This window comes from Sinocyclocheilus rhinocerous, unplaced genomic scaffold (assembly GCF_001515625.1).
Source record: "Sinocyclocheilus rhinocerous isolate Xijiao unplaced genomic scaffold, SAMN03320098_v1.1 scaffold19, whole genome shotgun sequence".
NCBI lineage: Eukaryota > Metazoa > Chordata > Actinopteri > Cypriniformes > Cyprinidae > Sinocyclocheilus > Sinocyclocheilus rhinocerous.
This window is the reverse complement of record NW_015638975.1, coordinates 3,228,894-3,241,760: the sequence shown is the minus strand read 5'-3', so window position 1 is coordinate 3,241,760 and position 12,867 is coordinate 3,228,894. Positions and strand designations below refer to the sequence as shown.

Genomic DNA, 12,867 nt, shown 5'->3' with positions numbered 1-12,867 from the left:
GAAAACGGGGAGAAACGACGGCAACGCTAATTTTCCGCACAGCGGGAAGCGAGAAAAGAGAACAAAGTGGTCCAAGGGAGCCTCTCCGGATTCAGTGGCTTACTACGTACACCTGCGAGCTCAAAAGCAACGGACAATGTGCCTCCGAAACGGCCAATTACGACCGAGACAACAACCAGTTTTCAATCTGGAGAGAGAGGGTTATTCTGAGGTGGACAGTGAAAGTAGATGATTTCGCACTTAAATCGTTGCTTTCTATCCGTTTTCTTTGTATTTAACCTTCTCCTCAAACTTTTTACGACACAAACCTATAATTAAAAAAGTTTCTCTATGTAAATTTAAAGGTGCAATCAGCATTTTTTCCTCAGGCTAAAGAAGTCTCAATAGTTTAACAATAGCATAAAATAAATTCTTGATAAATCTTTAAAATAATATGCAGTCACCACATGAAATTAGTAATAAACGTGTGAGGTAGGCAACACTAAGGATTTTGGATAATGGATTTTACACTTAAGTTGCAAATGAAATAATAGTTGTAATACCAATGGTTTTATTTTACATGAAGCAGGTCACCTATCGGAGGCCACCACGTTAACATCACAAATACTAATTTAGTAAATTTAATCTTGGTAGTTATCATCAGACACTTTCACTCACATTAAATGTACCTTGGCTGACTGCAAACAGTATTCCTTTGTCCACCAATGGGACTATTAACAAAACTATTGTCGCATGAAGGTCCAAAAAGACTGCCACAATGGGTACACAATTCCGGTATCATGCAACGTGGAAATTACAAAAACACTTTAATTCACAAAGATTTCAAAATAATAAAAACTTGAGACTAGATGTTGTATTGTCATTTATTCTGTAAAAACGGCCCTTATAAGAGCCAGAAAAAAAAAAACAACAAGAAATATACACTGTACAAAAGGAATTTAAACCAAAATTAAAACCATTTAAAAAAAAAACTAAACTGTAAGCTGCAAACTCACTTCAATGGCAATGTAAACTTTTTTCATTGTGCTTAAATCACCATTTAATTAACCAAAACATTAGTAACTAACTGACCGAGCTTTGTGGCAACAATGAGTCAGACTGACTTACATATTTGACAATGCCTACACACCGTTTATGAGTTCAAAACAAATCTCAAGACCTTAACATAACTTTGCATTTTGTTGATAAAGGACCAGGTCACTGTGGGGAAAAGAAAGAAAAGAAAAAAAAGAAGTGCCCAAAAAGAACATTTCAGTCAAGTCCACTGAACTCACTGGTCAACCATACTGTATGGCAAAAGCAGACTTAATGGCGTGTTAGAATGAATAAGACCAGGTGATGTCTATAACCTCCTAGTCTAACGAAGTGCATTGACTGATAGCGAAGATCAGTGCATTTGAGTTTGACCCATAAGAGGGAAATGCTGAAATGCTAGATGACAAACATTTAGCAATCTGTAAATATGCCTAAAATTGACCATTTACAGGAGTGCAATTTCCTTGTAAGGACTACAAAAAAAAAAACAAAAAAAAAATTGTTAGTTCACAAAGGTGCACACTGGTATGGTACATATGAATTTACAGCTATTATTTGAAGTAGGAAAACAAAGCAGATAGTGACCGAATGACTTTCCTCTATTACAATTTGGGTAACAGTTTCAAGGACTTCTAATTAGATTAAGCAATGTTACAGCTGATCTATGTCATTTCAAGAAAGCCCTGAGATTGTCCAAAACACTTTACTATATATTAATACCCAGATTTAAAGAGACACTTAGGTCAACTTCACCCATCACACAGTTATTTCATGTGCTGAGAATCGTGCTAAATTTACACCTCTCAAGGTCACATGGCATGTTCATCACTGGTCATGGCAGTCATTATTGGCTGACCTGTTTTTTGGAGTTCCCAATATGCTGCCCTGTTTTGAACACCAATTCGATTTTGGATCATGATTGCCCACTGCTGCATGAACAACGCATGTTCAAAAAATTGCACAGAGCACAAAAAAACTCACAAAAAAAAAAAAAATCTATTAAGGAACAAAGAGGATGACTGTGCTAGAATATGGAATGGCGAAATGAGCTGACTTAACCTTAACGTCATGAGAAGTTACGCCTGGTCAAAATGTGATAGCTACAAAGACAGAAAACAAGAGACTGAAACGGCTAAATTTTCTATACAGGTTCAACAGACAACTTCAGATCATTCAAAGCAAGGAGGTAGTAAACAATCAGAAGTGTTCAATAATCCATAAAGTCTATGCGTGGCACTACAGTCCCAATAAGGGTCCAACTAATAGGAGTTCAGGGAGCATTCCCTAAACTTCAGATATGAGTGAGGGGAACAGTTCCACCAAGATAGTGCTGCTGGACTCCAGGGTAGACCCTCTGGTTTGAGGTGTCGCTGGTGTCACCACCTGGAATGTACATGCTAATCATGTCCCTCAGGTCCCCTTGGAAAGCCCCACGGTGGTGGTTTGGTACTCCAGTAGGCGAATGGGATAGGGGTTCTGGTTTAACCATAGACATCACTGGACTGGGCTGCTGAGGGCTGCCACTATATGACATTTGGCTGTGGACAAAAAAAAGGACAAAATCATCAGAAGATCAGACAGACACCGGTGGCAAGGAGAATCTATCTTTCCACACATAAAACGCCTCTGCATTTGTTCCCAATAATGCTGACAAGCAGATAACAGGTCTATACAGGTTAAGCCAGCTTAGTTGTGGTGACTTGGAGACAAAATTTATAGACAAATAGTAAATAAATGTCAGGATATGATTAAAGTTAACATATAGGCAAATCATGAATAGCCTAAATGTGCGTTTATAACGATATAAAATCTATAGACAAGTGCTGAATAGGTGTGCGGTTTTGAGGATCAAATTAAATGGCAAGTTAATTCAGCACATTAAGCACATTCAGCACAAAAACCTTAAGTTTGGAAAAAATGCAAACTTTCTTAAACTAAATAGAAGTACTTTTACGGAGTAGAATTTCTATTAAATATCGTGTTTGATATAAACATTTAATGAGAACGATGTAAAATTGTTTACAAATGTTTGTTTTTTCCAACTCATCACAAAGTTAAGCATAATAAAATCCGAATCGGTTAACACGGATTTCTGTGCGCGTTTGCCCCCACACAACTCCACAGTTTGTCAAGCCACACTAAACTTAACTAAATTAATTCATTTATAAACAAAAACAAACCTGTACGAGCTGGCGCCGTTCATGTAGGTCTGTGCCGGTGGGTACTGGAGAGCTGACAGATCATATCGGTGCAGTTGTTGCGGGTATCCGAGTGCTTCACCCTGCATTCCCATATAAGCGCCGGTGTGACCCCAGCCATAGCCGTCCATTCTCGGGCTCCCGCCTTGTCCATGTGCCACGGCTGATGACAACAGGTTACCGGCTGCTAGAGGATAGTTACCGACGGGGTTGTCCTTCTTCATGAGGGCTTTGGTCTTGCGCCGAGGTTTGTATTTGTAGTCGGGGTATTCCTTCATGTGTACGGCCCGCAACCGTTTGGCCTCATCGATGAACGGCCGCTTCTCGGTGTCCGTTAAAAGTTTCCATTCCGCACCGAGGCGTTTGCTTATCTCAGAGTTGTGCATTTTGGGGTTCTCCTGTGCCATCTTCCTCCGCTGACCCCGGGACCACACCATAAACGCATTCATGGGGCGCTTCACTTTGTCCATGGGGTCCCCGCCGGGTGGACAAGAGATTTTTGATCCGTGATGCGCATTTCCAACCCCGCTGACCGGAGGAGACATCCCTGGACTGTTGTGGTGGGGATGAGGTTGACCCGCGGTCTTCAGTTCATGCTCCATCATGCTGTACATCATGCCACTACACACTTTGAGTTTCAATCGCTCAATGCGTAAAGCAGCCAATTAAAAGTGTCCAAGCGAACCTAATCAGGTCAAACAAATCCGGCGCAGGTGAAGTCTCTTTACAGCCGGGATTGTCTGGCCAAATCAAACGCAGCAGTGAGAAAAGAACTGCACGATGAATCAAAACATTTAGAACAAGTTTTTCAGACAAAATAAAGTTAAAAAAAGGGCGCGAAAAGCGTTACAATCACAGCTGTTTGTCTGTCTAAACTCTGTTCAACTCTATCCACAAGCCACTTGTTGAGCCGCAATAGTTTGCAGTCCACGTTGAACCAATTCTATTCCACGTCTGACCAATCAGCGCTCAACGCAAGCCTTTGCTCATTTGCATAACAATTGTAGGGGTGTGGTATTTTACGCAGCAGATCACTTGTTGCAAGAGGTAAGCGGCACGCAAAGAGAGAGATCGGGGCTTATTTTGTTGTTTACGGTACTAATTATCTCTTTCTGGTAATTATTACATATTTCAGAAGATATGTGCATGAAACATTTTATTACACTTTAAAATGATCAAACTTTTAAAAGATAATGTTGTGTTATTTTGGACCTGCTTTCTTTGAATAACTTTCTATGACTTAATTAGTTTCACTTTACACCTTTACACTTTCTGTGTCTTCTATTGTTAGTTCTTAAGCCTGTCACCCTGGGGTCATGGGAAAAAGACTGACCTGAGAAATTTTGGGGTGAAAACTAGCAGTGCAAAACAAGTTGTTAAAAGTGTATTATTTTAAACTATCATTAATAATACAATATTATAAAATAAAATAATAGTGTATAATCTTATTAGTTATTACATACAGTGTAAATTGTGCTTTTGAGTGTTTTTAGTAATTGTGTTTAAATCTTGTGTGAGCTTTGTTTGTTTTCTGGGTAAATTTATGTGACCTTTTTATGGTACACACAATATATAATTAGATAGGCTATTGTTTTCAAGTCTTCATACAGCAATGTGCAATTACTGCCTTTTGATGACAATTTATGACGTGACTTTACCAACCATGCAGACAGTGAAAGTGTTCGGCGGGCCACCTACACTGAGCACACATAATCAAAATATTTCTCAAAAGGTGTATAGCCCTCGGGCTCGGAGAGTTTGTTATGCCTCCGACGGAGGGCTGTGATTGGAGAAAGAATGTCGGAAAAGAAGACTGTGGGTATAAAAGGGCAGGAAAGAGAGGGGATTGGTACAAAGAATTGAATGAAGGGGATGTGGGACAGGGGTACACGATGCGGGAATTAACATAGTGTTTGCGTGATGGACAGGTGAATGAGGGCCCACGCATTATGCCAGGGGATGTTGGTGGAGCGATCTCGCTGAAGTGATCAAAAGTTGCAGCCGTGGAATTGTAATAACACAGGTCTTCTGAGAGTTCGGAGAACTATTGGCTCGCATATGTGTGAATAGAACATTTCCTAATACATCCTCATGTGCTGGAACCATAATATGGGCTTACATTTCTGCCACAATTCTGCGCGCGAAAGATCATATTTTGAGCGCACAAAAGTGCATTTTGCACGCACGCGATCTGAGTTTTGTGCAGAAAATGTTCGTTTCGCAAAGAAAAAAGTATTTCGAGCGCACGGAAATCAATTTTGCATTTAAAATAAGTTTTTGGATGTGTGCAGACCTTCTCTTTTGCGCGTGCAACGTTTCACTAGCTCACCTGATGCCCCCCTCAGTGCTTGCTAAATGCCAACAGCTCGAGTGCTCAACACAACCCAGCGTTACAATGTGCCATAATTCCAGCCAATCAGAGACCGAGGCTGCTAAATTCTGATTGGCTGCCTTGACAACCAATCACAACATTCCTTGCATTACCTCGACAGCAGAAGAGGAAAAATACAGTGCATGCATAATTATTATGCAAGTTGATATTCTGATCATATTTTTTTCCAAGCACAGTTTACCAATAATTATAACTACTATTAATCTTGTATTTAATAATTTATAATTGATATATAATTATTCATGAAGGCTGAAGGCTGAAGTATTATCATTAATAATATATTATAAAATAAAATAATAGTGTATTATTGTCTTATTAGTTATTACATACAGTGTAAATTGTGCTTTTGAGTGTTTTTAGTAATTGTGTTTAAATCTTGTGTGAGCTTTGTTTGTTTTCTGGGTAAATTTATGTGACCTTTTTATGGTACACACAATATATAATTAGATAGGCTATTGTTTTCAAGTCTTCATACAGCAATGTGCAATTACTGCCTTTTGATGACAATTTATGACGTGACTTTCTGTGTGGGATTTTCAGTGTTTGTAATTGCTTGAGAAAAGGTGTGGGTGCAAAGCTTTACGTTGTTTCTTTCTCTTTTTTGTAGACACAGGTGTGAGTGCTTGTGAGTTTGCAGGTGCTTTGTGAACCATGTGAGCGGCCTCTGTTCGTGACTGACAGTTACGCCTTTATGCCAATCAAACCACAAATTGTGGGGCTTCATTCTTATATAGCCATATCCAAAAACAAAAACATTTTGGACAAACAGAAAACCTCTTATGGAGAGTGTCCAACTCGTTCTGCCATCCTCTTTCTTTGTCCCACTTGGTTTGTGACAGCACCAAGACAGCTCAGAGAGTTTCTCAGAAATGTTAAGTGTAGCCCCTACTCACAAACACGGGTCGTTCAAAGCCCTCATGTTTGCATACACATGTGCTTCACATGCCTCTCCATGACCACTGTATTGCTTTTTAAAACCAGTGTTTTTATGGGTTTGAATATGTATGCCCAAAACAAGTTGCAACACAGTTGTTTTTCCTAAGCGCACACAAAAGATAACCACCCATTCAGCTGGGCTCTAAGCTGCTCAAACACTGCTACCTGAATCAACCCGTAAGGGAGAATCAACATGAGTTCTCTGACTGAACTAAATAAATACTGCATCTAGACTGTTTTTGCTTATTTGTTCTTCTGTTGTGTTTGTGTGTGCAATTCTTTCCTGAATTGTACATTTTAAAATGAAATAATCTTTAGTTTTCTAATGTATAAGCAACTGTTTTTAATTACTATAATTCACATGTTTATGGATGCAGTGTTTAAAATATGAATTTAGTTTTTTTTTAATGAAAGTTAAAATATATTCAATCAATTATATATTGTTTACATAAATTATAACTTTAGCGTCATTATTTTTTAATAATTTCTGAAATATCAATTATAAATTTAATTTTAAACAATTAATTTGTATAATCTGTTATATTTAATTCTATTTTAATTATATAAATTATAACTTTAACACCATTTTTTATAATTTCTGAAATATAAATGATAAATTCCCAAAAACATTGATGATCAGAATATTCCAAGAACGTTTATTTCATTAGAATAAGAAAGTAATTTCATTAGAATCAAAAGACAATCTTGATGAAATATTTGAACACTTTCTTGATTTGACTAACTTTACTGAGAAGTTTTGATTTTTTTTTTTGTAAATAGTAGATTTAATCATCATCCCTTGCAACAACACAGTTTGAATGGTTAATATTTTTGCAAATAAAAGTAAAAAAATGAACAGAGATATAAAATTTTTTAATAACATTCTATTAATAAGGGTTTTATAGTTTTTGTTGTTGCTGTTGTTGTTTTAACAATGTTTGGACTCAAGCATTCAAAATATCCTTTTAAGTTAGATTATATTATAGTGTATTAATACCTTTTTTGAGTTGTTTTAATCTGTGAACAATGAAAATCTAAACGCTATGTAATTCATTGAGGCAAATATGACATTTTGATTTGAATTAGGAAACCCAATAGAGTAAAAGAACAATAAATTAAGTGGCCTTAAAATGAAGAGACTGCGTTCACAATAAATTACAATGGCCTGAAGAAAGGAGGACGGATGAGGAAAAGCTTGAGGAGAAGGGAGAATGGCAAAGATAAAGAAGAAAGGAGAGACTGAGAGGGGAAGAGGGCAACTTGGAGAGAGTGCATTTTGTCCCTGAATCCTCCCTGACAGACCGAGTGAATGGGGCCTCTATTCTCTCCCTTCTTATGTAAATGGAGGCTTCAGTCTCCTAGCCATCCGTCACTGCACATAAAGACCCTGGCAGGCCCTTTACGAGCCTCCTGCGAAAGCTGCTTTCTCTCCTGTGGATACAGATGGTGTACAGATCTGCCCTCCTGTGGACGCGCTCAGAACTGACCATCTCTCGGCTCTTGGTTCGAGAGGTGCTTCTCTCAGGAGCGCTTCACAGTAAAATGGGCACCGGATTTAGCATAATGATATAATGACGTAGCATTTAGCCTACTTACTGAACAAAGTGCAAATACATCTGTTAATATAACACAAGGTGGTCATTCGGTCACTAGTTGTGATTAGTTGGCACGGTTTTCCAAGTGTCATCCATGTATCAAAAAAAAAATCTTATCTTTGAAACTACACAGAAAAGACAAATTAATCACGGCAGTTTATTAAGTATTTGCATATGTTCGAATGTATTTACATAATCTTATTTTCAAATATATTTATACTAATTCCCTAGCCATCACCACAAATACTTGTGAAAATATGTTTTTATTGTTAAAATGTGGCTGGCTGTGGAGCAAGCAAGATTAAATTAGTTAAATGTAATTGAATTGATAAATATATAAACCTGGCTATTGTGTATTTGAAACACATTCAGTTTATTAGTACCATGACAAATCTTTTATGGTTTTATTTATCACTGACAAGCGAGCATCACAAGTTTACGTTAGAATTACGTAAAGGTATAGCTGACCCCAATATGAAGGTTTTCTGAACATTTATTCAACATTAGTTTCTTCAACACATTTCACTTCACAAGACATTATCTGGGAATTGTGATGTTTTTAAATCAGCTGCTTTGAATCATTCTGAGGCTACTATTCACTGCAGAGGATCCACAGGTGAGCAACTGACGTAATTTTAATTCCCATCATCCCTAACATTGATAAGACTTGTTCAACGGCTACTGAACATTTATCATGTCTACCATATAACCCACATCTGATCAAACACCATTTGAATGATGAAAGACAGTGATTGAAATGTTGATAAAGGAACAAAAATGGCAAAAGGTATTTAACATTGGGAAAAAAAAAAAAAAAAAAAAAAATTCAACCATGACGGGAACCACAAACACATGCTTTGAGATCTCCTACTCGTATTGCAAGATGAAACCAGTCTTGCAGTAAACTAAACCCAATGAACGAGTAAGAGTCAGCTTAGCATGTTAAAAATGGGAAATACCTTTATTTCAGACCATTAAAATAAATACTATACAGAGTCCAATGTAGAAAAGAATTAATACATGGCTTCCGTCTCAAAAAGGTTAATAATTATCACATTTGTAATAAATTTGTTTAAAAAAATAGCACTGACCAATGTTAACCCCACATCCAAACCCACCCAACAAAAGAGGCATTGTTTGAACAATACGAAGACATAATGATCTCTATATACTCTACTACTGCAGTTTGGTCCTTTACATATTTAGACCCATCCAACACAGTTTGGTGAGGTAGGTTGTAGGAGCAACACTCCTCAATAGGACTTTGATGCAGAGAAAATCTGAGGCAATACAATGGTGGGTTGTTAACCAGCCATACCAATCATGCCAAATTCATTTCTAATGCCTTGAGCCACCCATCCCACCAGAGTAAAGCCTATTTACAAAAATCAAAAAGCTACAACCACGCACACAGGACAACACAAGAGATGTAACCGAACAATTGGACCAGGAGAAAATGACTTGGAACACTTTTTGCAACTTTACAATCTGGTTTGCTCACACAATCCAGCTTCCTCTTTTCTTTAAGCAGAACTTACAGCACTCAGATGCTTCTGTAAAAGGAAGATAGCAGTGATGAAGATTTGGAATAAGAGTCCAAGTCCCCCATATAAAACATGAATAATTCTGTGTTTTACATCCTTTGCCCTGTTTTAACCCAAAAAATAATCCAATGTAAAGTCACATCTCAAAAATGGTTAAACCAACACTATCAAGAAAAGCAGGGCATGTCTTCAATCCATATGCCAGTCAGTGAATTAACTTTTACACCTAACATGCAAATAAGCCCTGCAATGCCTCCTCTTGATCAGTAGATGGCACCACTCAAAAAGGGCAAGATTAAATGAGCCTTAAGAATATTGAGTATTCGTTCCGAATAATTGAGTGATGTGGCAGACATACTGGATTTATGAAAAAGCGCACCCTCAGAATTAACAGTACTTGATTTGTGAGGGAGTTGCGCGAAAAGGGATGTGGGTTGGAATGAGAAAAAAAAAAAAAAAAAGGGCTGGGGTCTTAGATAAGATCAGCAACGTTCATGGGCATTTCCTCCACGGTTGTATTGTAGAAGGTCTCGATGTCTCGGAGTGTACGCTTGTCATCTTCAGTGACCATGTTGATAGCGACGCCCTTTCTGCCAAAACGGCCACCACGTCCAATTCTATACAAATAAAGCACTGTTATTACACAACAGCCAGAATTGCACAAATCAGACAAAAAGCACAGAAAGAGCTTCGTCGACTTACCGGTGGATGTAGTTTTCCCTGTTTGTTGGAAGGTCATAGTTGATAACCAGGGAAACCTGCTGCACATCAATGCCTCTTGCCTGAAAGTATTTAAGACACTTTAGTCCACTTACAGATTCAAGAACAAAAGCAGTCAACTAACAATCTAAAGATATTTAAAAGCACAGATTTTACGTGTGAATGTCAACTGCTTTATAGTCGTGTTAAGGGACTTGGCGGCCCAGGCACTGTGGAGAGCAGTTAGAATAGTCTCCCAAAGACCTTGATACCCATCACAGCACAGAATGCTGGTGGAAGAGGTATCCTTGGTATGACATCTCAGAACGGTGGGTGAAGGTGAAAGGTAGCTTACCAGCAGGTCAGTAGTGATGAGGACTCTGCTGGAGCCAGAGCGGAACTCTTTCATGATGACGTCCCTCTCCTTTTGCTCCATGTCACCGTGCTATGAAGACAGTGCGCATAGTTCATAAAACATGTACATATACATAATTAGCAAAACGTCACATCATGTGATTGTCACTCACCAGTGCAGAAACAGTGAAGTCTCTTGCATGCATTTTCTCAGTCAACCAGTCCACCTTTCGTCGGGTGTTGATGAAAATTACAGCCTGTGTGATGGTCAGGGTTTCGTAAAGATCACACAATGTGTCCAACTTCCACTCCTGAAAGACAAGAGAGATCTTAGCAAATAGAAAAAAAAAGAAAAGAAAAACTCAGCTCTGCCACTAGGTGGTGCTGTTTTCAGACTAAAGTTAAGATCATGTTCCCACAGTCCTACAGGCTCAAATGCACAGCTAAGCAAAACGCTTATCAGACACAGAGCACTGCAGGAAGTCTGGGATCAGTTGACACGCATGGGGATCATCACAAAACAGCATTACTACTTCAGTAACAAATGACAGCAACTTTGGACAACAACAAATTGGACAGCTTTGAGATACAAATATTCATTTCTCAACGCTAAGCTCTCCACACACCTCTTTCTCAACATTGATGTAGAACTGCCGGATACCCTCCAGGGTCAGCTCTTCCTTTTTAACTAGGATACGAATAGGATCTCTCATGAATTTTGTGGTCACCTCCAGCACCTCCTGAGGCATGGTGGCAGACAAAAGAATCACCTGGGAAAAGAAAAACATGCACAAGTTATAGCTTACAAATGAATCAACACTAACCACAACCTGAAGATGACTATAACAGGAAAAGGTAAATTTACAGTCATTATGCTCATCTTAGCTGACTGGAGTAGATAACCAACACAAACCTCTTAAACTTACAGCAAATAAAACTATTTAGGATATAAAATGTAAGCTGCTTAATAGTCATGAAGAGGGACCTATGAGCCCAATCAAAGTGGAGAGCAGTTACATTCCTCTACCAAAGATTATGATTCCCATCACAGCACACAAAGCTGGTAGGAGAGGGACTTTGGTGTGGGCTCCAAGAAAAGAAAAGAAAAAAAATTGGTTTACCTGAGTATCTGTGGCCAACTTCTGAAAGATCTCATAGATCTGGTCCTTGAAACCACGGCTTAACATTTCATCTGCCTCATCCAGCGCAAACATCTTTATATATTTGGGAGCTGAAAAAGAAAATAAATCAAACAAAGACAGTCATTTCCAAGCCATTGGCATACAGAAGGTTATTAAACTTATAACTTAACAACAAGAGAACAGGTAGTTAAGAATTCTAGTACAAGTCTCAAATAAGACAGTCCACTGAAACAAGCGATTGTCACCCGCACTTACAAAGATATCTGCGGTTGAGCATGTCAAACACACGGCCAGGGGTTCCAACCACTATGTGGGGCACATCAGCCTGGAGCTTCTGAACATCATTACGGACATTGGTGCCACCAATGCAGGCATGGCAGGTTGCCCCCATGTAGTCTCCAAGAGCCAGCACCACCTTCTGAATCTGAGGAGGACAAAAACATTTTAGCAATAGCTAAAAGATCAACTCCATTTAACTTGATCTGAAAAACCACCTGTGCTCAAGTAACTGCAAAAGCATCTTAAAAGAGATTTGACAAGTATCTATGCCCATACCATGAAACAGTCTTTTCTCACTGTGTTGAGCTGACTGGGATGAATATTGCCTTTATTTTCTCTGCTCCTAACAGATATAAGACTGTGTCATTGACAGACACAGCCTTGCCTAGTGATAGGGGGCATGCTTAAACTCTTGTCACACTGTCTTCCGTGTCTCCCAAAACCTCCAACAAAAAGGCAGAGCTAGTACAGAGTGCTATAACAAACCTGAATGAGTAACGGTTCTCACCTGTTGGGCGAGCTCTCTGGTAGGAGCCAGCACCATAGCTTGTGTAGCCTTCATCTCCACATCAATATGCTGCAGGATGGAGATAGCAAAGGTGGCTGTCTTTCCTGTGCCAGACTGAGCCTGTGCGATGACATCATACCCTACAGACAAAAAAAAGCTGAATATTAACAAATGCCCATTCAATC

At 38.7% G+C, this 12,867-nt stretch overlaps 2 protein-coding genes and 1 long non-coding RNA gene across 4 annotated transcripts in view; 1 reads left to right on the top strand and 2 right to left on the bottom strand.

Annotated features, from left to right (window-relative positions):
• Nucleotides 1-1,110: 1,110 nt before the first annotated feature.
• On the bottom strand, nucleotides 1,111-4,147 carry LOC107750560 (transcription factor Sox-19b). The gene is made up of 2 exons (XM_016566017.1): nucleotides 3,216-4,147; nucleotides 1,111-2,573 (listed from the first exon to the last, which is right to left on the bottom strand). Exons 1-2 carry the CDS (start codon nucleotides 3,848-3,850, stop codon nucleotides 2,327-2,329), a joined length of 882 nt encoding a protein of 293 aa, XP_016421503.1. The 5' UTR covers nucleotides 3,851-4,147; the 3' UTR covers nucleotides 1,111-2,326.
• Nucleotides 4,148-4,203: 56 nt separating this feature from the next.
• On the top strand, nucleotides 4,204-6,794 carry LOC107750561 (uncharacterized). 2 transcript variants are annotated; one of them, XR_001641155.1, is made up of 2 exons: nucleotides 4,204-4,280; nucleotides 6,233-6,794. It is a non-coding gene; the product is annotated as an uncharacterized LOC107750561 (long non-coding RNA). The 2 variants fall into 2 exon arrangements; XR_001641156.1 differs by lacking the exon at nucleotides 4,204-4,280 and adding an exon at nucleotides 4,283-4,348.
• A 1,837-nt stretch (nucleotides 6,795-8,631) lies between these two features.
• Nucleotides 8,632-12,867, bottom strand: part of LOC107750559 (eukaryotic initiation factor 4A-I-like) — a 10,017-nt gene continuing 5,781 nt past the window's right edge. Inside the window, exons 7-11 of the mRNA XM_016566016.1 lie at nucleotides 11,380-11,523; nucleotides 10,927-11,064; nucleotides 10,755-10,844; nucleotides 10,403-10,482; nucleotides 8,632-10,317 (exon numbers count right to left, since the gene is read on the bottom strand). Coding sequence (XP_016421502.1) covers nucleotides 10,173-10,317; nucleotides 10,403-10,482; nucleotides 10,755-10,844; nucleotides 10,927-11,064; nucleotides 11,380-11,523 — 597 coding nt within the window. The 3' untranslated portion in view covers nucleotides 8,632-10,172. The remainder of the gene's footprint in view (nucleotides 10,318-10,402; nucleotides 10,483-10,754; nucleotides 10,845-10,926; nucleotides 11,065-11,379; nucleotides 11,524-12,867) is intronic.